Raw genomic sequence first — 23,839 nt, 5'->3', positions numbered from 1 at the left:
TTGAGCAAATGAGAGGGTGAATAGAACAGAGAGAGGGTGAGCAAGACCAGAAGAGCAGGTTTTGAGGACACGTGGGCTGATACCGTCTGGACCAGTTGCAGAATCTGAGTCGAGGTTTGACAGCAAGCTCTCCACCAAATCAGGAGAAAAGGACACAGAGTCCAGGGACAGTTGGGTGCGACTGGGTAAGGTGGGTAGAGAAAGTGATGGGTTTTGGACACAAGATTTAACTGCAAACACTGAGTTTAGGCATTCAGCTTTTTCACGTGCGGTATCAGCAGTGCGGCCATTTGAGATAAGGGAGGGGATGGAGAGGGAACATACACCAGAAACAGATTTGATTAGATGCCACCAGGATTTTGAGGAGGGAGAGAGGTTTGAATGTTCAGACTTGAGATGAGAAAGATGTTGTTTTCTGGCTCTCCTGAGGGTAGATACACACTTGTTCCGAGCTTTATGGAAGAAACTGAGATTGCCTTCAGTTGGGCTTGCTTTCCATGAGGCAAAGGCAAGTTGTTTCAGGACAACTGCCTCACCACAAGCTTCAGTGAACCAAGGGTGGGAGGAAGGGTAGGACAACTGAAGACGAGAGGATATAAATCTGTGAATGAGGGTGAGCAAGTTTCTTTGAAAGAATTCCCAGGATGAGTTTATGTTGGAGAAAGTAGCGATAGGAGACCAGTCTATAAGTTTGAAGGCTGCTTGGAGACCCTGCCAGTCGGCTTGAGTGAAATGCCAGACTCGACGGCGGTGAGGTGGTTCTCGGATAACAGCCCGAGAGATGTCCACTTTAACAAGGACGTGATCAGAAGAACCGATTGGAGCGGAGGAAGAGCAACAGATATTGTCAGGGAAGTTTGTCAAAATCAGATCCAGAAGAGACGGATTACCATTGGTTGAGATCCTGGTCGGGAAGTTGACTGATTGAGTCAGTCCCAATGAGTCGCAGAAATCCTTTACTGAAGTGCCATGACAGGTGAGAGAGGTACCCACACCCAGCCAATTGGCATGATGGCAATTGAAGTCACCGCATACGAGGAAGAGAGAGTTCGGATGAGAAGATTGAAGTTGTTCCATGTTTTCGGCGAGAGAGATGTAAATGCAGTCATCATGGTTTTGTGGACGGTACAACACACATACAAACAAGAGGTGGGAGCAGAGTGGAAGCTGTAGCCAGAGGTGTTCCTGGGGGTGTGGAGGAGTGAGGGCAGTGCATGGTAAAATTTTAAATGTCAATGTCAAAATTTTAATTCAAAGAAAATTTCAATGTCAAGCAATTCAAAAATATATCGAACCACAGAGAACACAAAATTGTCAGTCTATGCTTTTCATGGGTCAAAACAGTATGGAGGATCGAAGGACGTCCTTTTTAGGTCATCTCCACCGAGATGACCTAATAAAGCTGGACCAAATGTCCGTCCGTCCGTCAACAATTTTTCTTTCCGATCTTGATGAAACTTAGTATGTGGGTAGAGGTCGATGAGTGTTGCACAATGATATAACTTTTGTCCAGGTTCAAGGTCACGTAAGTTAGAAAAATCGCCATTTTCAAAACCTATCGAGTCTGCCATTCTACAAGATGTTCGACAACTGTTTATTGATTATGATAGTGAAAATAATTATCTTGTATCTAACCAGACAGATTTTTGAATTTCCGCCCCGTTTGGCCACCCACGTAACCTGGAAGATGGTCAAAAACACCTCCCGGTACAAAGAAAACTTTTTACTTCCGATCTTGATGAAATTTGGTATGTGGGTAGAGGTCGATGAGTGATACCCAACGACATATTTTTTCCTGGATTCGAGGTCAAGGTCACGAGGTCACGAAACTTGTGAAAGTCGCCATTTTCAAAACCTATCTGTCATTTTAGGAGATATCTGGCAACGCGTTGTTCATCGATTTATGATAGTAAAAAACATTATAGAGATGACCGTCACCCCCACACGGGGGTAATTTATTTATATGTATCTATGGTGATACAATGGAAGCAGATCACACAAAAAGGGATGCGATGTCTAAAACAAAGCGATGTTCAAAAATGAAATTGCACAACATTTTCAGTGGGCGAGGCACCGCACGGCACTGCAAGTCCAACACAGTCTCTCAATGTGAGATGTGTTCAGATTGACAGTGTGGTTACTTTTGCCTTGTATCACCATGTAATGTCTTTGAAACGAGCAACCACACAGTTTGTAGAGCACTCGCCAAATGGCTTAAGCACTCAAGCAAGCACTTCACCGAAACGGTTGAGGAACGGCTGGATTGACAAGCGATTATGAAACGGTAATATAACACACCTAATTGGAAAAATGAATACATCTGCTTTTTTAGCAGTCGGAAGTCTGAACTGCTGCTGATGTCAATTCTGCATTTTTAATTTTGAAATTTGGCTCAGGTGATGAGATCCGAGAGGTTATCGTATGTGCGGAAATTAAATAAAGCCACAGACAGTGGCATCTCCAACCGTTTATAAGCGATTCGAAGGGATGAAGATGAGGCATTCCATGATACGAGTGAGGAAAGTGAAAAAACTTTTTTGAGCGCTTTGTTGTTAAGAAACCGTTGTGGCCTGTTCAAAGTCAAGACATTGTTGAGCAGGCCAAAAAATGTCGATTTAAGACCCCAGCGAGGGAGAGCGAGCTGACCAAGGACAAACCTTGATAAAGGATAATTAAATAGGGTTGTTAATTGTCTTCAAAAGGGTTGTTTAAATTAACCCAAACACCCAATTTTAATTCATGCACTCCTTTGGAGTGCTCTTCGTATGTGTGCAAAGTTTAAGTTTCAGGCCACTAGGTTTCATGGTTTTGGAGTTATGGAGGAGCTACACACATTTACTATTCTCGATAATAGGATGAAAGGAATGGAAATATAGTTTGCACTATCAAGTAACTAATCAATCGCTATTATTTTCTGTGTAGGACATTGTTGCATTGTAATGAGAGCAATGCTGTGGCCAGCTGTACTCGTCAGCACGACCTGGATTCAGGCTATGCATCCCCCATGCGATCGAGTTTACATACACTTGATTCCAGCTTTTGCACGAGCCTCGATCATGGAAAAAAAATTTAACAATTTTGCAAACTTATCTGAGTTCAGAGCCTATCTGGGAGCCGGGAAATTTTTGCCCAAATTAATGAGCCGGATTTGAACCGAGTTTTTGCTCCCATGTACCAGCACTAGTTACGAGACAAGTGAACAGTTTGGGTTCATTTTGAGAAGCTCGTCACGTGATGCCAGCCGTTGCTGTCGATTGTGAGTGCTGAAGTTTCAGGGATATTCCTAACTGATTGCGGGTGATGGTTAAATACTCTACCTTGAGAAATCTATGGCTATTTCGACCTGGTCACAGCAATCCTCCATGATTAATGTTTTAACCTGGACAGCTGTTTGTGGATCGCTCATATCTGCCAGCCTTCCTGACCTGGGGTCATCCTCTGGGAATTATGCTGAAAGTAAGCTACCACTTTGGCTACTGTAGAAAATGAGTGCGTACCTTCACGACACACGACCACCGTGTGTTGTTCATGGATTTATTTGTGGTAGTACCTTATTTGCCATATCATTTTGAAGACTCTTCATTGCTTTATTTTCGCAAGATACATGTCATAATTGTACCTGACCTATTAAATTTCAGATTAATCAAAGTAACAGCATATAACAAACAAGCATCCAAACTTATGAGCAAAAGAACTGAAGTTTAGGTTCCTAGGGCGAATATCCTGTTCCTCGACTCTTTTGTGTGGCTTTCGTGTTTATCAGTATTTTGTGCTTTGCAGAAACGTACACCTCACAATGCCAGTTTGGATGACATCTCGGTGGATATGGTGGATGCTTCACCGCCAAAGAAAAGTGCAAGGGAGAAGAGAAAAATGCAGGAAGATGAATCAACGGAGACACAAGAGGAGGATGGCACGTCGGAGACGCCACTTTCGAAGCAGAGACGTAAAGTTCCGATGGGGGGAAGGTCTCTAAAGAGCAGAGGTTTGTTTTTATAGTACGTTGGCTCGACGATTGGCTGTTGTAGCTTGTTCAAGCGAAGAGCTTTTAGTGTAGCTTAGTTATTCTTACACTTGTGTTGCTTTGGTAAATCAATGGATTTCTGAATTTAGTCGCCAGAAAATGATCAAAAATAAAGTTGAACGATGCATGTTAGTTTATTTTATCTTTCCCTTCCGTTACATTCTGACACCACCAGAGGTTGTTCAGGAGTGGTTTCTCGTGAATGGTGAATTTTAAAATTGCATGCTATTACAAAAAAACATTTTATTAACTGGAACAGCTCTCGCTCGAGTGAATACCGCCGCCAGGCTGAACAGTTTTCACTTTGTAGCCCTCTGATAGGCCAGATCTGCATCCGTACCTGAACCAAGATCTAATATGTTTGTTCTTGTCACTCCCCTAACTCATCCACCAAGTTTTGTCCAAATCCCTCCATAATTGTTTGAAATATCATGTTATACAGTAAACCCTTACATGCAGGGGTTAGGTTCCTGGAAAATGATCGTTAAAACCACTATAGTTAAAACCAAGGGCCTATTGGAAAAGGGGGGTTTGGTTCCTGGGCTTCGAGAAAATAGAGAGGAAGTTGGGCAGCAGCTCAAAATAATAACATCACAATTTAAATCAGCATGCAAAATAAATACAAAGCATGTTAACATTGAAAATAACATGAATGTAAAATCAACAAAAGCACAAGACTTTTACCTTTTAAAGTTATTCCAAAACAGTATGGTGAGCGAGGATAAAAATGTTACGTACTCTGCTGTAAATCACCACAAGACTGAACTCGGGATGATAATGATGCCGTTGAAGTGGGGAGCAGGGAGAAGGATTCAGCGATTGGAAGAGCAGAATTGACTTTACGACCAATCGGCTGCTGCATTGCCACATGGGGGAAGGTTAACACGATCCTTAGCTGCCTTGAACCCCGCAGAAGGGCATCCTCTTCCAGAATAATCCCATCTCATCGGCGTTAAAAGCATAAATCCCTTCGCCTCGATTAGTTACGTGGGCTGCGATGGGTAGTTCTCCACAGCATCATGGTCTGCCGATGCTGCTTCCTTGATTAATTTGACATGATGGAGGCCAAATCTTCTTTTGAATTTCTCAAAGTGGTCTTTACTGGTGTGGAATTTGTGGATAGTCGTGAACTGGAGTCTTGGGACCCGGGTGCCACATGGAAACGTTGGTAAATACGCAATGATTTCTCCACTATCACCGCTCCACTCAAAGGCACTTTTTCTTATTGGTCCTCGATCCAAACATCCTTTAAATCCTTCCAATATAAGGATCAGGGGACAGGAATGATCCCGAAATGGTGGCCAGCAGATGCCACACTTTCACCTCTATCTAACCTAACAACTCGATGTATTTTTGGTTTTTTTTGCATAACGTTTTACGTTTGGGCACCATTGTTAACGGTGCACAAGAAACAACAAAATACTCGTGATGCAACATAATCGTACACGTTCTATGCAAACGATGACTCATCTCAGCTCAAAAACCGAGATTGGTCGAAATGAAGTTTCGCGATAACTAAATCAGAACACAATAGGTTGCCCACGATTGGTCAAAACCCATGTGATTCAAACCTACGATATTTAAGGGTTTACTGTATATAATTTTTGGCCCTATCTCTCAACGGTGAAGAATCACTTTAAAAATTAAAAACATTCTTGTATCCGGAACCATGTCTTCACCAAAATCAAATCGGTTAGTCCTGGTCACACACCCAACCTGTTAGCCCAAGAGCCCACAAAGGTTTATTTGTGTTTAGTTCGCCAAAAGGTCTGAGAGTTGTTTCCAGAGTGAAAATGTCTGTAGAATTCGAATATGCTGGTCTGATAAAAATCCACTTGGACAGTTTTCCACAAATCGCGTTTTTATAGGGGTACCCTATAATTTCCCGTGAACGCATTTCGTTTCGTAAACGTTCCGAACGAACTTTATAAGTCATTGATTTCGACTCAAGCCCAATAGCTACACCCAAAAATGAGATATCATGTCAAAGCTTATCGTTGGCCGGATTCTATGAACTATTCTGTTTCTCAATTTGACTTCAAAAAAGTTGGATTAGCCTGATTTCAATGATTAACCCCAATTTTACTTACCGGCGCGTTTTATCATCTGATTTTTTTTGTGTATTTTTTCCAATCCTGAAGTTTTCAAGAGGATTATTTACAAAACAAATGTACTATTTTGAAGAACTATCATTCCCCTTTCCTATGCAAAAACAATCGCGCAAAACGGTTAATATTTTGCAGAGTAATGACTAAAATAGTATACATGGGGTTATTTGTAAAATATCGCAGTTTTCGAGATTTACACAATTCTCAAGCAAAGTGACTCATTGCAAAATATTATGTTTTATATTGATATGGTGTATATACTACCTCATTGTTCTTTGCAAGTGGAAAAGTTCTTGTCTGAGTAGTATACCCAGATAATTAGTTTTTTGGTATATTCTATTTTCAAGCGAAATAGATGGTCGGACATCGGTTTCATTTTTTGTTGCACAAATGTGACATACTGTAACTATAGCAGATGCATGTATGATATTCTATCTTCTGTTGAGCAGACTACGATGTTTATGTGTAGCACGCGTATTCCCTGTATAATGAATATCGTTGGTGGTGGTAGAATAGCATTTTTCTTTCTTTCAGGTTCACCAACAGCAAACAAAATGACATCAAAACGTACATGCATTCTCCATATTCACGGTAAAACTACCGAAGAAGTCAAACCTTTCGATGACAATACATGGCGGAAAGTGAATTCTGTTCATGAAAAGAGACATTCCACAGTAAAAGACTCAAACATTTCAGAATAAGCCGTCCTGCTGAATGTGACCAGATAACTAGTTATCACAAACAGTGCTACAAAGATTTCACCACACTGTCCATTGCAAATGTGGAACAAGATTCAGCTGGCCCATCACGATCACACATACTGCGTTCTGAAGTAGAACACATAGAGGCAAGTTATACAGGCATCTTTGAGAAAAAGTGCCTGTTCTGCAATTCCATCACCAAGTCACTTGGGAAAGGCAAGCGGGAAGTGTTGGGGACCTATATGACTGTCATGGGTGAGGAAAGTATAAAAAATGCAGCTGAACTTGTGCAAGATAACGTGATGCTTGCAAAGCTAGGAGGTCTCAACATGAAGGCAAAGTAAGTACGATATCACCACTCCTGCAGGAGAAATTTTATACATCATTGCCAAACCACAGTACAGAAAGATGACGACATGATGCCTTAAAAGTTGGCCGCTCACAAGGCAGCATTCCAGGAACTCCAGAAGCATATCGTTGTAACCTTGGTGTCAAATCAAGGAGCAGAATACCTGTCATCATTGCACGTGCGCTACCTCACCTTGCTTGGCGATGATGAGACGACATATCCCGCTAGAAGTTTGGCCGACAAGATCCTGAAAACGTATCCAAATGAACTGACCAGTTATTGTGTAAGTCGCAAGACGGGGACAGTCATACATAATGCTAACCTCAGTCAAGATGCCGCAATCAGGCGTGCCAATTTTGATGATCATGCAGTACAAGAAGCTGCATTCTACATTCGGTTCCTGATATTGAAGGTTCAAAGTGCACAGGATGACTTACCAAGGCCAATCACAACGGAAGCGTTGGAAGTAGGACAGGCAGACCCTCCTGATGCTGTCCTTGAGTTCTTCAGGGTGCTGTACACAGGATCAAACCAAGCCGCCTTGGGACGAACGCATTGAGAGACTGGTGAAATCTGTGTCCGATGATGTGTTGTACGTCACAACTAGGGCCAGAATAAAACCAGGGAGTACCTCTGCATGGGACTCGCTTTAAAAAGTATGACAGGAAGCCGGAAAGTTGTTGAGATTTTGAACCGATTTGTCCACCGTGTAGGCTAATCACACAGCCGAGGCCCTATAGACCGAATTAGCCACTGACATGTCTGGTCGTAAATGTACCACACCCGATGGAATCACCAAAATGGTCGGACTTTGTACCCGTTTAGCATGGCACAATTACGATGAGCTTACAGAAACACTTTCAGGCGGTGGAACCTTGCACGACACTGTAGGAGGTATCTGTTATCAGAACGAGCTGAACATGACACTGGACGAGTCACCCGAATAACCTCCCTCCCAGTGACAGCAAACTTCAGTGGACACTGCTGGGACAAAGAGTTATAGTTCGAAACGAGTATTCCACCTGAAGGAACACACTTTGGAACCATATCACAAGAAACCTAAGGTGACAGTCTTTCAGTATGCAGTCAAAAGCATACCAAGACCACCGCATCTCACTGACATGGAATATAGAGATATATTCTGGATGATGAGCATCGCACTCGACAACACACCATTCAGGAATAAGTTGGAACTCGCTTGTCACAGAAGATCCACTCCCCAGATAGAGAATTGCCTTCATGGAAAACTTGAATCTCCCTCCGACTCGGCTCGACGTAGTGGCAGAAACGCTACGACTATCTCAGCAGGTTGATCAGGAATGTAGAGAGGACTTCGTCGTGGTCCACTATGACTTAGCTATCGCTAAACCAGCTCTACAAATCCAAGTTGCCGAGGATCCTACGTATAACAACGTGTTCATCTGCTTTGGACCCTTTCACATTGAACTTGCGTATTTTGGTGCTCTGGGACACTTTCTCGATTGCTCTGGTGGCCCACAGATACTCTCAGAAACTCACAGAAACAGGCGTTCTTGCTCCGGGGTCGCTGAATGGATTTCTACGATGAAAACACTTCAATCAGTGAGCGGAATGGATGCTATTCCAATATATCATCAAATAAACATGTATTATGGTGTGTCTTCTTCATTTTGATGATGATGTACTAACAACACATTTTGTATATTTATAATTGCACATGTAAGCGGCTTCATCCTCTCCTAGCGACAGCTTTCCAAGTTCTCCACTTCGAGAAGTTTCTTGAAGACACTGGTCCATTGCCTGAAACCTTTATGACTGCAGTAGTATCTTCCAGATGAGATCTGACCCCTGATGCATTCCATGAGATAGAAGTATGCAACGACTACACCATAGTCATGAAGAAGTATACAGAGTACACAGCACTGACCCTCAGTGGTCATCATAGGAACACAGCTAAGTTTTGGATGTTGTACATCGAACTCATGCCTCCTTGCTGTGAGTTGTGTGTTAGCTCTCATACGAGCCTCGACCAAGGTATACAAAAAAAAAAAAAAAAAAAAAAAAAAAAAAAAAAACTAGTCCATATCTTCTTGCGATTCAGTCAAGCGTATAGAACAAATGACCTGCAGCTCTTCATTTTCTCCTTGGGCCAAATGTGTCCCATCTTCTTTGCTGGGAATCGTCCCAACTACGCTCGATGGCTGGTTCATTATTATCACAATCTGATGAACCTGGACAACACACATCCTGGTGTTCTAGAAGCTTTAGAAAATGGAGCGTTATCTGTGAGAAGAACCAACAAATCATTCAGTCGAACTCAAGTCGACATCAACCTCAAGCAGACAGTGAATGCTGATGCTGCATCAAGGCTGACAGGAATCACTTCGTTCAGTCAGTCTGACAGTGCGAGACAGTGGTGGATGGTCACCAGAGCTGCCAGAAGTTGAATTGTTGGAAGCCTCCTCGACAAAGCTGGCTTGAAATTTAAGGAAGACGTCTCCAAATCGTTGAAACCGTATCGAGTCACCCGAGACAATAATGATCTCTCGAAGCTGCTTGATGCAATCAAGAACACCATGAACCCGTTTGATCAGAACATGAATGAAACCCTCCACTGCATCACGACTGGCGCTAGTGTACCAAATGATATCAAGGAGGATCTCTTGGGGTTTCAAGTGAAAGGCCAGGAGTTGTGAGATAATTTCACAGCAGAGAGCTTCAACGATCAAGCTCGCTTCGAGAAACCAATCAGCAGAAGGAAGATCAAGAACTTTGCGAGTGCTGCTGTGAAGAAAAACATCACCACCAAAGACCAGAAGGTCATCAAACTACAAGGGACCAGAGACCTGTTTGGAAGGCTACTCTACATCAGTACTTTGGAAAGGATAGATATTGAGAAAGTCTTTCAATATCCACTGACTCCAATTCCACTTGCCCTGGCACATGTGGATGGAAGCATCAACAAAACTGACAAGTCAAAGCTTCTGCACCAGCTGGAGGGAATGGTTGAAAGTGAAAAACCAGGAGATACTAGCGATACCCATGCATATGCACGGGATAGCAGTACAACATAGCTGGAAGCAGACGACAGACCGTACACGGGGAATGACAAAAATACGCATTGTGCAAAATGCAAGTGGTACTATGGAACGCCAAGACTTCCCAAACATTGTCGGCATGTCCGCTAAGTGCCACAGCAATTTCATAGTGACCATGTGACGGCGAGCCAAGTTTTTAGTGTGCAAGCTTGGTATTATAATAGAGATTGACATCACAGTCGATGCGATGTTCCTGCGACACACATTGCTGAATCTCCCTCCCACATTTGGTGGGGTCGCTGAAGTAATCCTCCGACGGTTGTGCGAGATGTCACCATGCACTGATCTTGTTTGTGATGCGTACATCACTCCGAGTATCAAAGAGGCTGAGCGAAACAGACGAGGGTCAGAAGAAATGACGTTTGCTGTGACAGGTCCTGGACAGAAGCGGCCTCAGAATTGGCAAACAGCTCTTCAGTCATGTTCCTTCAAAGCAGGATTCCTTTGCTTCCTTGCAAATGAATGGAAGAACAACAGATATGCTGGCATCCTGAAGGATCACATTGTGGTCATGGGTCTGGATGGTGTCTGCTACACGTTCAGAGAAAACGGAGGGAATGTATTCAGGGAAGACACAGAGGCATTGAACTGCCAACATGAAGAAACTGACACTCGACTTGTGTTTCATCTTGATCATATCATGCAAGTATCACCAGCCGCAACGATGAGGGTCAGAAGCAACGACATGGACGTCCTCGTGGTTCTGTTGTGCTACGCAGGTGCCGCACACGACTGCCCAAACGTATGGATGGATGTTGGACTCAGCAGTAACAACACCAGGCGATACATCAGTATTCCCAAACTGGTTGATGAATTGGAGTCTACTGTCCTGCAAGCTCTTACTAGACTTCATGCATTTACTGGTACCGACTTCACAGCATCCTTCATGAACAACGGAAAACAGGGACTCCTTGACATCATGATGAAACACGAGCAGTTCATTTCAGCGTTTGCCATGCTCGGGGCACACCACAATGTGCCTGATGAAACAGTATTGACAATTGAGCATTTTGTATGCTCGCTGTATGGGAAACACAACTTGCTCAGCGTTCACACTGCCTGCTATGTTATGTTTCAACACACGTATGCGCCAAGACAGCTGGGGGATCCACTGGAGAAGATCAAGGGTGTAAACCCAAGCAGCATGCCACCTTGTCGATCCGTTCTGATCAAGAAAATCAAGAAGGCAAATTATGTTGCCTCTCTGTCGAAGAAAGCTGCACGTCAAGATCCATCGAGCTTATGTGGCCAGCCGTGCCAACACGGATGGATCCTGGTTGATGGAAGCTACGCAATCGATTGGTTTGATGGTGATCAGGTGCCACGCCATATCAGCCAGATCCTCAGTGAAAAGGAATCCGTCATCGAATCAGAGGACGACGAGGATGTGGAAATGTCGCACGGAGAACTTTTGTATGGATCAGATGAATCGAACGTGGACGACGATGATTGGAGATGAGCAAAATGGAAAGCTCATTGTGTGATGACAGTTCAGATACATTCATGGATTCATTATAAAACCCAAGATTGCCAAGACACTTATCCAGATCTATAGGAACATATTGAACAAAAGTCAATAGATTTGCATGCTCATTTTCCAAACTTCTCAACACATTGCTATTAATACACATGGATGACAACCATTTCATTTACTAGACAGATATATCTGATGATCATGATTATGTTGTTATACATTGTTTACAATTTTGTAATATTATGATAATGTCAATAAATCACTATATTGTAATTAAAACGTAGCCTCGACTTATTTTACATTTACATGTATAATCCAAGTATCATCGGAAATTGCTATATTTTCCAAGTAACCCCATGTATACTTTTCTTTTTCATTACTCTGCAAAATATAAACAGTTTTGCGTGATTGTTTTTGCATAGGAAATGAGAATGATAGTTCTTCAAAATAGTACATTTGTTTTGTAAATAATCCTCTTGAAAACTTCAGGATTGGAAAAAATACACAAAAAATATGATGATAAAATGCGCCGGTAAGTAAAATTGGGGTTAATCATTGAAATCAGGCTAATCCAACTTTTTTGAAGTCAAATTGAGAAACAGAATAGTTCATAGAATCCGGCCAATGATAAGCTTTAGCATGATATCTCATTTTTGGGTGTAGCTATTGGGCTTGAGTCAAAATTAATTACTTATAAAGTTCGTTCGGAACGTTTACGAAACGAAATGCATTCACGGGGAATTATAGGGTACCCCTATAAAAACGCGATTTGTGGAAAACTGTCCAAGTGGATTTTTATCAGACCAGCATATTCAAATTCTACAGACATTTTCACTCTGGAAACAACTCTCAGACCTTTTGGTGAACAAAACACAAATATTCCTTTGTGGGCTCTTGGGCTATGTCCAACAAGTTTCCGAATCCGTCCCTAACCTTTTGAGATATCCTGCTCACAAACAGACAAACAAGGGTAAAAATGTAACCTCAATCCACCTTCGGTAGTGAAGGTAATCATCACAATTTTATTTTGTGAATAATGTACTTGGTTGAATTATTATCGATATCCATTTCTTTTTCTTAATTTCTACAGTCATTTATGGAAATGAAAAATGGAGTACACTACTGGACTGCTTTTACACAAAGGTTTTTTGAAAAAGTTGCAAACATTTTTGGTCTTAATCGATTGTGTACTGTGCACACATTTTTAACCCATTCCAAAAATTATCCAAACACTATTGGACAAATCGACAGAATTTGATGCAAGCGAAATACAGGGTGTCCAAAAATGAATATACCAAAAAGAACATCAAGAATAGTTTTATTGTTACTCGAGTTGCTGTCATAAATTTGATATGAATACATACATTAGACTTGTAAGCTTTAGTTTGTTGTGAATATTGATCGTGTTTTTAGGTCATCTCGTTAGAGATGACCTAATGAAACCAGTCTCGATGTCCGGACGTACATACGTCCCCATTTTTTTCTTCCGATTTTCTTGATATTTGGTATGTGGGTAGACGTCGATGAGGGATGCACAATGGTATGACCTTTGACCCGATTGAAGGTCAAGGTCAACGCCAAGGTCAATCCAAAGTTGCGAAATCGTCCATTTTCAAAATCTATCTCCTCCGCCATTTATGATCCGATCTTCGAAATTCCTTCGGATTCTGATAACATCGAACAATATCTAAATTTTGTCGGGCCGGTTTTTAGAAATCCTTCTTAGTTATCGAGTCACGTGTCTTCAAAGTTGGAAAAATCGTCGATGTGATACGGTCAAAAAAAAATTCTCCCGATCTTGATGAAACTTGGTATGTAGGTAGGGGTCGAAGAGTGATGCACGACGGTATGACTTTTGACACGATTGAAGGTCAAGGTCAAGGCCACTCCAAAGTTGCGAAATCGTCCATTTTCAAAATCTATCTCCTCCGCCGTTTGTGATCCGCTCTTCAAAATTTCTTCGGATTCTGATAATATGGAACAATATCTAAATTTGGTTGGGCCGGTTTTTTAAAATTCATCCTGGTTATCGAGTCACGTGTCTTCAAAGTTGGAAAAATCCTCGATGTGATACGGTCAAAAAAATTTCTCCCGATCTTGATGAAACTTGGTATGTAGGTAGGGGTCGATGAGTGATGCACGACGGTATGACTTTAGACCTGATTGAAGGTCAATGTCAAGCTCACCGATGCTGTAAACTTGTGAAATCATCCATTGTCAAAATATCATCCGCCATTTATGACTCATAAACGCGGTTTGATTTCTGAGGTCCGGTTTCTATCCTTTTGAAGACACATTGATCATAAATGTTCCAAATTAACCATTTTCAAAATCTATCTCCGCAGAACTCAGAAATGTAGTTTGATTTCTGAGGTTTTCTATCCTTTTTACTGCTGGGTTTTCGTCTGTATGTTGAACCAAAAGACAAGACAACATTGAAGCCATTCTAAGCCGATCAGAGATCCACATCTACAGAGCTTCAGAGATGACAGTCACCCCCAACCAGGGGTAATTTTTTTGTTTCGTTTTAAGAGAAACTCCATTTTCTGATAAAATGACAAGTCCTCAAGAGAAAGCAAAGATTGTGAGATTTGTAAATTAATGTGGTTCAATCAATCAAACCCAAAGGTGTTTTCAGCGTGAAATGAACAAATCAGCGCCTGAAAGACACTCACTCCATATAATAGGAAGATGGGTGGATCAGTTTGAGGCTACAGGATCTGTCCTGAAGGGGAAATCTGTTGGAAGGCCAAGAAAGTCAAACGAAAGAGTGAATGCTGTTATGGAGACATTTACCAACAACCCTAAAAAGTCAATTTGGATAGCATCACTTGAGTTAAACTTTCCAAAAATCTCTGTTCATGATATCTTTCATGTTGAATTGAGGTTTAAATGTTATAAAATGCTTTTAGAAGAGGATTTTGAAACGAGAGTAAATGTTTGTCAATAATTAATTTAAAGGAAAGACTTGGACGAACATTTTTTTTATCAAACCTTATTTTTGTGATGAGGCGACATTTCACATATCGGGCAAAGTTAATCATCTCAATTGTAGGATATGTGGAGAAGAAAATCCGCTTGAATTCTATGAACACAAAAAGGATTCGCCTAAAGTCACAAAACTGACTTCCGGTTCTGGGTTTGGAGCGATGGCAGGGTCTGTGCTCTCTGCTGGAGGAAGAACAGCAGATATTTTCAGGGAAATTTGTCAAAATCATATCCGGAAGAGATGGAGTACCATTCGTTGAGATCCGGGTAGGGAAGTTGACCGATTGAGTCAGTCCCAATGAGTCGCAGAAAGCTTTTGCTGAGGTGCCATGACAGGTGAGAGAGGTACCCACACCTAGCCAACTGGCATGATGACAATTGAAGTCGCCACATATGAGGAAGAGAGAGTTTGGATGAGAAGATTTTTTTTTTTTTAAGTCATTTTAAAAGTCATCACGTGTTTAAATTCTCCACTTCCTGAGTGTATCGGCACCATCGTGATTTTTGATACGATCGCACCGAACTTACTCAATTGATTACATAAATCATCATTCCGAATGAAAGGCAAAGCGTTAGACACATTAACCTTAACCGCAGGTGTGTCTAATGGGGAAACAAGGAAAAACAGGTCGGCGTGTACGACAAGGCCTTGCTCCACAACAGCGGTTACCATGTGCACCTCGGAAACGAACACAACAACCTTATTGTTCATATGAGAAGCTGCACGGATGTTATGTAAACCAATGATTTTACCGATTGCCAGTAGCACGTCTTCGATCTTTATCTCCCTCGGGGGATCGCACACGAGCCCATTCTTACGAGTAAGTGACTCGTACATGGTATGATTCAAACGAACGTTTACCATCGCTAAAAGTAATTTTAGCAGAAGAAAAGAGTTTAAATCAACAAAAGAAACCTACCTCAAGCGGTGCTAGCAAGTGGAGGAAAAAATAAAATAATAATAACAATATGGACGAGGTCCAAGAATCGTTTAAGGCAGCCAAAAAGCGTTGGCTAAAATTGGTAAACACGTCAGATGGAACACAGGCCTCAAAACCCGGAGGTTCTGAAAAACACCTGAACACCACCGACCGTGTGCGCTCTCTTTTTCTCTCTCGCTCAATGGATAGACAAACCAAGGAGAAAGGGGTAAAGAGAAACGAAAACCAACACATTTAGACAATAAGAAGAGAGAAAGGAGAAGCAACACAGGCTCCACACGTACAGCCAGAGACTGGGCAACAGCACTCTGCTATTGCACTTGCGTGCCAAGCACGCAACAGCTGTGCAAAGTGGGGGGAGAGAGAGACAGACAGATAAAGAGAGACACAGAGAGACAGAGGAATTCCCAGGCTGAGTTAACATCAGGGGCAGTCCATGCCAATCTGCTTGATTGAAATGCCAGCCTCTATCATTAATAACTTTTCTATTTTTACCCTCGCCGAAGGAGAGGGTACTGCATTTGGGTCCGTTTGTCTGTCTGACTGTCTGTCTGTCTATATGTCTGTCTGTCTGTTTTCTGGCAAAAAAGATTATTTTTGACAAGTTTGTTGATCGTTTCAGTTTGTTTGTTCATTTGTTTATCTGTCGCTCACCTTCAGTTGCCAACAGGTCACAATTTTAAACCGATCTTCACAAAACTTCACCAAATGATGAAGTTGGAGGTTCGGTAGAATCCTATTTATTTTTGAGGTCAAAGGGTCATTATTCTGTCCTCGCTGTGCGTGACTGCACAGCCAGACAGAGAGCTAAAAACTGTCCCAATTGATTGTCCAAGACTGGATGCATATCAAACTCAAACGTTTGATGGAACAAGTATGAAACTGAAAAGACAAAGCAGAAATATGCAGAACTTAATACAGAGCGGAATGCATGCCTGATAAATTACATATATCCACCTGGCAATCTAAAGCACACGTCACATGGCAATGTGTACTATTATATTACACAGCCACAGAGAAAATATTAACTCGAACAGTGAAAAATAACATCTCAAATATAGCACGCAACAATAATCATGCATCTATAACAATCATGAAGCATATTAAACTTTTCCTTACAGACATAGCCTTCCAAAGCACAGATTAGGAGCGGGACTTGGCACGAGGCAAAACGACACGGCCATCGCTTAATTACTAAATGGAGAATCTGCCCGCTCACCTCCAGGTCATATGATTTCTAACAGCCAATAGAAGGGCTCGCCAAAGAACACTGACAAGGGAGTAAATGAAGCCATCCACCTGGGAAAGCACATAAGCAATCAACAATAGTAGTGAATGCACAACAGTCATCATAGGCCAAATGTCAACAACTTCTTCCAAATCCTCAATTTTCATCCAATTGACTTGAAATTTGAACAGGATTTCCATATCAGGTCAATTAATATTTACCACCAATTATTTTTAAGGTCAAAAGGTCAACATCGGTCTAATTTCTAAAATTTAGAGATGGTGCCAAAACTATATATATATATATATATATATATATATATATATATATATATATATATATATATATATATATATATATATATATATATATATATATATATATATATATATAGCCTGGTGTTGGCGCAGTGGTTAGGGCAGCGGCTTGGGATCCAAGAGGTCCTGAGTTCAAGCCCCGTTGTGCCACTGAATTAATACACCAGGGGGTTGACTCAGCCTGTCATCCTTCCGAGGTCGGCGAAATGAGTACCAGTGTACTGGGCCGGTGTATACCCCGGTTAAAATAGGTGTACCATATCCCTGTGTTGTAAGAGGCGACCAGGGTTGCGTCAGGAAGGGCATCCGGCGTAAAACTTGTGCCAAATCACTATGCGGGTCATACGGATGATCCACTGTGGCGACCCCGAACGGGAGCAGCCGAAAGAAGAAGATATATATATATATATATATATATATATATATATATATATATATATATATATATATATATATATATATATATATATATATATATATATATATATATATATATATATATATATATATATATATCATGAGATCTCAAAAAGTTGTGGACGAGTTATGATAAAACTAGGTGGATGAGTTGGTTAGGTGACAAGAACAAGCCGATTAGATTTTGATCTGGACGCAGCCCATCAGTGCGATACATCACGTAAACTGTTCAGCCTGGGGAGGTGCGCTCTTCCGAGTGCCGTTCTACTTCATTCTGTTGTGCCAAGTGTCACTCTATGAGTGGTTTGTTTGTTACCTTCGCATTCTGCGAAAGGTTATGTTTTGGTCGGCGTGTATTTATTTATTTATTTGTAATCTTGTGATTCGTATAACTCAAAAAGTATTAAACCGAATTGCATGAAATTTGGTGGGATGATTGGTTATTAGCTAGGAAGCATTCAATTAGATTTTGGGATCGTTCGGGTCAAAGGTCAAGGTAAAGGTCACGAAAAGGTCAAAATCGTCTTTTTACGATAACACGGTCAATTTTTATTCAATTTGCATGCAACTAAAGCCAAAATGTTCAGAATTCAACGCCTCATCTTGTGATATGCAATATGACACAATGACGCCCATACTCTTGTTACCGGTTCGGGGTCAAAAGTCAGGGGGGTCACGACCTTGAAAAATATGCGGTTTTTGTCATAAAGCGGTCAATTCTTGTCCGCTTTACATGAACACAGCACCAAAATGTTCAGAATTTAATGCCCAATCTTGTGACACAATGACGTCATAACACATGTCACCGGTTGGGGTAAAATGTCGGGGGGGGGGTCACGACCTTGAAAAATATGCGGTTTTCGGCATAACTCAGTCAATTCTTATTCGATTTGCATGAAACCAGCATCAAACGAGATTACCTTCTATTGTTGAAACGTTGTATTCACCGAGCTTGCAAGTGAAGACTCGCCAAAATGATGAGTTGATTGTTGTTTAGTCTGTAGCCCCCGAAAGTCGGGGGGGGTCATGACATTATAGATATGTGGTTTGTGTCATAAGACCATTCGTATGAAACCAGTTCCCCACACTCATACCAAGAACAAAAAAGTAGTGGCGGCGAAGGTATGCGCTCTATGAGTGCCCGTTCTAGTTTGTTTATTGGTTTGTTTCTCCGCACAGAACTTTTATGTTTTTCTCTGCAACTGCCTGTTGGATTGAGACGAAATTTTCATGATCGGAGTAACGACTCTTGTAGAATGTTTTATTGATAATTACGATGTCATAGGTCATGTGTTGTGGCAGCCATGTTAGAAACATGGAAAAAAACAACCTTGGACCTCTGTATCTCTCAAACCGCACCAAGGAAAAAATTGAAACTTGGCACTTGGCAAGTACTCCTCATGGGGCATGTAATTTTTTTAATTTTTTTAATGATATCATAGGTGCCTTTGTTATGACATCATAATTGCACATGTAGAACACTACATCTGATCAGTATAAACATTTTGAGGGTCATCTAGAGATGAAATGGTCCGCAGAAAAAAAATTCATGACATTCATAAATTCATGTTCACATGATTCAGCAGCCACATTGTTTCAAAAAATAAAAAAATAACCTTCAAAAATCTTCTCTGAAGTGGCTCAATAGATCAAGGCAAAAGTTTACACGTCTAACCGCCTATCCATAAGGAACAAAAGGTTCGCACATATGATGTCATAGGTCACATGGTTTGTCAGCTGTATTGGAATTACCCTAAAACCCATAAAAATCTTCTCCAGAATGGCTGGACAGATTGAGGGGAAACTTCACACAAATGTTCCCCTAGCCTTGGGGACACCAGGGTATTCACAAATAATTGATGTCACATAGTCTGACAACCATATTGGATTGAGCGAAAATCTTTTTAAAATTATTTCTCTCGAACCTCTTCATCAGTCGATGTGAAACTTCACAATTACGATCAAGTAGTGATGGGGAATATATGTTTAAATTTTCACCTGGTCGGACTTATGGTCTGGCAGCCAGAATTATTTAATTTTTTGATGTGGGTTATTCCTGATATTTTTAAAAAAAATTTGTTTGAATAAGGTTCACTTGGCTGTGCCTGGATGGGTTTGAGGGTAGAGGAGTAGCAGCTGAAATGTGAATCCTTTCCCGGTTCCTCCTGAGGACTTCATCTTTACTTTTTGCTTGTTCAGGTTCCTCCTGATGACTCTAATGCAGGACTGTACCTATTTGATCTTCCATTTGATTTTAATTTAATTTATTTTAATCCCATTCTAAATTAAATTAAAGAATAATAATAATAATAATAATAATAATAACAATAAATATCATGGGTCAGGGTCAGGGACAGGTGGCCAATCAAAGCGGGGTTGCATCAAAGCAGGACGTCTTGGTACCCGGTCATCACTTCCAGCAGTCATAAAGTGGTAGTTCTAATTATGTCTCATTAATTACAGAACACACCAGCACCCAAACACCACACAAAAGAAGTCCTGGCAAGGGTCTGCAATCTCTGATTGCTCTCTTTCTTGTTTTTTCAAGAATGTAATTGAGACAGAGTTGATTAAGTGAAGCCTTTACATGCTTTGTCTTGGGCACAGTTCCACAACGTTTTCTAATTTGACTCGAAGTTGATTTTTTATCTTGAACGTGGATCATGTCCAAGCTTGCCACACCTGTTCCTCATGGTGTGTTTGGCTGCACCGTGATTGACTCTCATCTACACGGTTAATTTTAACCCATCAAAAAATTTACATACATACATACATCCCATCCATTGGGACCATACTCTTTGCAGAGCGTTCCTCATACATACAGTGCCTTCAAAGTGTTCACAACCCTCGACTTTTGTCACATTTTGTTAATTACAGGCTGAATTTAAAATGGATTAAATTTAAATATTTTATCACCGATCTACACAAAATACCCCATAATGACAAAGTGTGAACATGTTATTAGAAATTTTTACAAACTAATTAAAAATAAATATCTGAAATGTCTTGGGTTAATGAAGGCGCACTGAAGCTACGCGCGCATGTGTGCGCGCGCGCGCACACACACACACACACACACACACACACACACACACACACACACACACACACACACACACACACACACACACACACACACACACACACACCTATACACTTACTGTACATACAGAAGGAGATCACAGTCTGTGGCTGATTTTCCATGGTCTTTGTTCTCTTATTCCTGCAGTTTGACCTCCATAACTGAATTGGTGTTTTACCTAAAGGTCAATGTAGTCTTTGTCATGGCAGATGATGTAAAAAAATTAGTCTCGGCTCTCACCATTTTGAAGACATTAAAGTAAAAATATGGAAGAAAATGATTTCTTTGAACATGTGATATCGCTATACCCTATCTATACCCTATACCATATACCCTATAACCTTGTTCTTCATTGCACAGCCCACGAGCCACTGGCGTTCCCTGGTGGCCTAAAGTGCGGCCCCTGACAGGCGGTTGATAATACACAAATGTGAAAACACTCCATCATAATCTGCCATAAATGCTATCAAATTGACCCAATGGTTTCAAATGAGTGTTCCACTGCGAAGCATGAAAGTAACATAACTACATCAGGATATGGTTGCAGTATCAAACAATTATGCTTGCAGCCCAGTTAACCACAATGAAGAAGAATATGGGGAGGTGGGGCCTAATAGCAGCCATTATGGAGTCCTGCAGGCATTGTGGCGGCTCTCACACTGATGTCTTATCGGCAAAAGTGACCCCTTCTAAATAGGGATGAAGATCACTGCCCTATACCCTACTCCTTCACGTGCCCAACATATTCATCAGGCCAAAGTCACATGCATATGTACGTAATGGCCCCAGAATAGTTTGGGACCAGATATTGGTGGAGCAGGTAGACAATGGATTGAATAGTAAGAGATGTTTTAATTAACTTACCTGCAAAAAAAAAAAGAAGAAAATTCCCACTTGCAGCCCATTTGGTGGAAATAAATTTAACGTACTTTGACTTTAGAACCCGAGATTTTAATGATGAGCCACAAACGTTTTAAAAATATATTTTGTAATCTGATAAGAAAAGTTTAATAACACCTCATATTAATCACTAATAAATCATTATTTCTACAGCAGTGGTTGCCCGTGGCAGGAGGAACTGCAACACCACTCCGGAGACAAAAAAGAAAACTCCAGCCAAGGGACGTTCCAAATGAAACAACACGGCATGGCACCACAACCATCCGATTAAACTTTTATTTCTTCTCGCATTGCACTAACACAGTTCCGCTTTTGAAATGGTGTTAAGAGATCGTTTCTCCTATTGTAAATGTCTGACGTTGTAACCTCAAAGCCTTGATGTAAAGCTTTTTACACGTAAAATTAAACAAACTTTTGCATTTTGTTGATTTCAATCTGCCATGCTTTGTTATTTGATGTCATTTTTATTTTTTCACCGTCAATAATTCGATTTATTTATTTTTTCTCCAAGTCTATTGGGTCCAAAAAATGAATTGTATTTCATCAACAGAACTGTTCATTGTACAATAGAAGAAATTTGCAGGTATTGTGCTGGTTCACTTCACTTTAAAACTCAAAATAATGTGAAACGATGTCATTCATTTTACCATCGCCACTTTGATGAGGGTTAGTGGTCTGACAAGTTGAAGTTGGAAGGAACCTTGATGCAGGAGTAGCCATTTGGCCCATCATGCCTGTGTCATCATCATCATGCTAATTCAATAGATACGTTTATCTACTTAATTACACTGTGGGGAGGTCGTGGTTCTGTTTACTTTGGAGGCCAGTCAAGGATTGGGTTGAAAATATTTATCAACGATTAATGTCTATAATTAAAGCTTGCTGCTTTAACAGGATTTATAAAAAAAACGAGAAACACCCACTTCCAATGGAAGCAGGCCAGGGGGCAGGGGGAGAGGAGTCATGTGTACGTGCATACCATGCAGACGGTGGTGTGTTAATATTATTATTATTACGAGCAGGGACCCCTGGAAATTCCTTGGAATACAAAATGTGACTTCAAGCCCTCAACTCCCCCACACCCCTCTCACAAAGCCCAAGTCCTCAACGTCCAGCTCCCAAAACCAAGTCCTCACCTACACCCTCTCAACCCTAAGGCATCAATCCTCTCCCCACTCCAAGCCTTCAAGCAACCTCCCCACCCGTCACGGTCGCCAGTCTTGTTTATATATAGCACCAACTAATATAATACATCAATCTTGATGATACATACATCACAAACTAAAGATGTGGATGCCTGAGTGGGCTTGCATTAATTAGAACGTGTGGATGAAAATTTCTCTAAAATTAGCATTATGGGTTTAAGGGTGATACAGAGATAAAATAAAATGTTGCCAATTAAACTTGATTGATAATTACCTTGGAAAAAGTAAATGTTTTTACCATATTATAGCATAATGTATTGTTATAAACCCTGAATGGGGAATGTAGTCAAATACAATATGATTGTTACCTCTATGTGCTCGAACATGTATCGATTTTTTAAAATAATATATATTTGCGTTTTAAACGACCTTATATCTCTTGACTGTATTGAAAGGTTACCAGTCTGATAAGTAATCACACCCCTCTTCCCCAAAACAAATTGGCCTTCCAAATAATCTTGAAACTTTATGCAGTAGAATAGAATAATCTATTTTTCTATTGAGCTTTTTAAGGTATTCTTGGATATCAATAATTATATACTGGTGTCTGAAAGTCTGGCTGGAAGCAGGCAGGAGTCTCGCTGAAATGGAATGTGTGTGAAGGTAATGTCCAGAACTCCTATCGTCCTTCAGATCATAAATATTCCCCAGCCCTTTTAATTTAAGCTGACCTCCGAATTTGCATTGCAATAAGACTATGAGTGGTCTCTTCCCTGAACCCCAAAACGTCAGCCTTGGTGCCATGTCTTGAGGCGAACCAGACATCGTCTTACTGAATATTTTATAAGAATTCAAAATCTCCATGTACTGCAGAATCAGAGGAAGAGCAAGTTGCTTGCTTGTGTTATTGAGTCTCCTCTGGTTCTCCATATGCGCATATGCATCAAATGGTTCAAATGTACAAGAAGAACTGAGTATTCTTCGACAAATGGAATTAGGATACAATGGACAAATTGACACAGGAAATGGCATTTGAACCTGCAATGACAGACAGCATCAAGAGCTACGTGATCCGATGGTAGTCAAAC

At 40.9% G+C, this 23,839-nt stretch overlaps 1 protein-coding gene across 3 annotated transcripts in view; it reads left to right on the top strand.

Annotated features, from left to right (window-relative positions):
• The window catches only part of LOC147020877 (serine/threonine-protein kinase VRK1-like), a 103,586-nt gene extending 81,546 nt beyond the window's left edge, over window positions 1–22,040 (top strand). For 2 of the 3 annotated variants that reach the window (XM_085896597.1, XM_085896594.1), the window contains exons 12-13: window positions 3,781–3,985; window positions 21,760–22,040. In XM_085896597.1, coding sequence (XP_085752723.1) covers window positions 3,781–3,985; window positions 21,760–21,842 — 288 coding nt within the window. In that variant the 3' untranslated portion in view covers window positions 21,843–22,040. The remainder of the gene's footprint in view (window positions 1–3,780; window positions 3,986–21,759) is intronic. The other variant, XM_085896595.1, reaches the window with a different exon arrangement.
• Window positions 22,041–23,839: the final 1,799 nt, after the last annotated feature.

The sequence above is a fragment of the Eptatretus burgeri genome, chromosome 9 (genome assembly GCF_056783735.1).
Source record: "Eptatretus burgeri isolate ZD-2024b chromosome 9, Ebu_testis_v1, whole genome shotgun sequence".
In the NCBI taxonomy this organism is placed as follows: Eukaryota; Metazoa; Chordata; class Myxini; order Myxiniformes; family Myxinidae; genus Eptatretus; species Eptatretus burgeri.
This window is presented reverse-complemented; position numbering and strand designations above follow the sequence as displayed.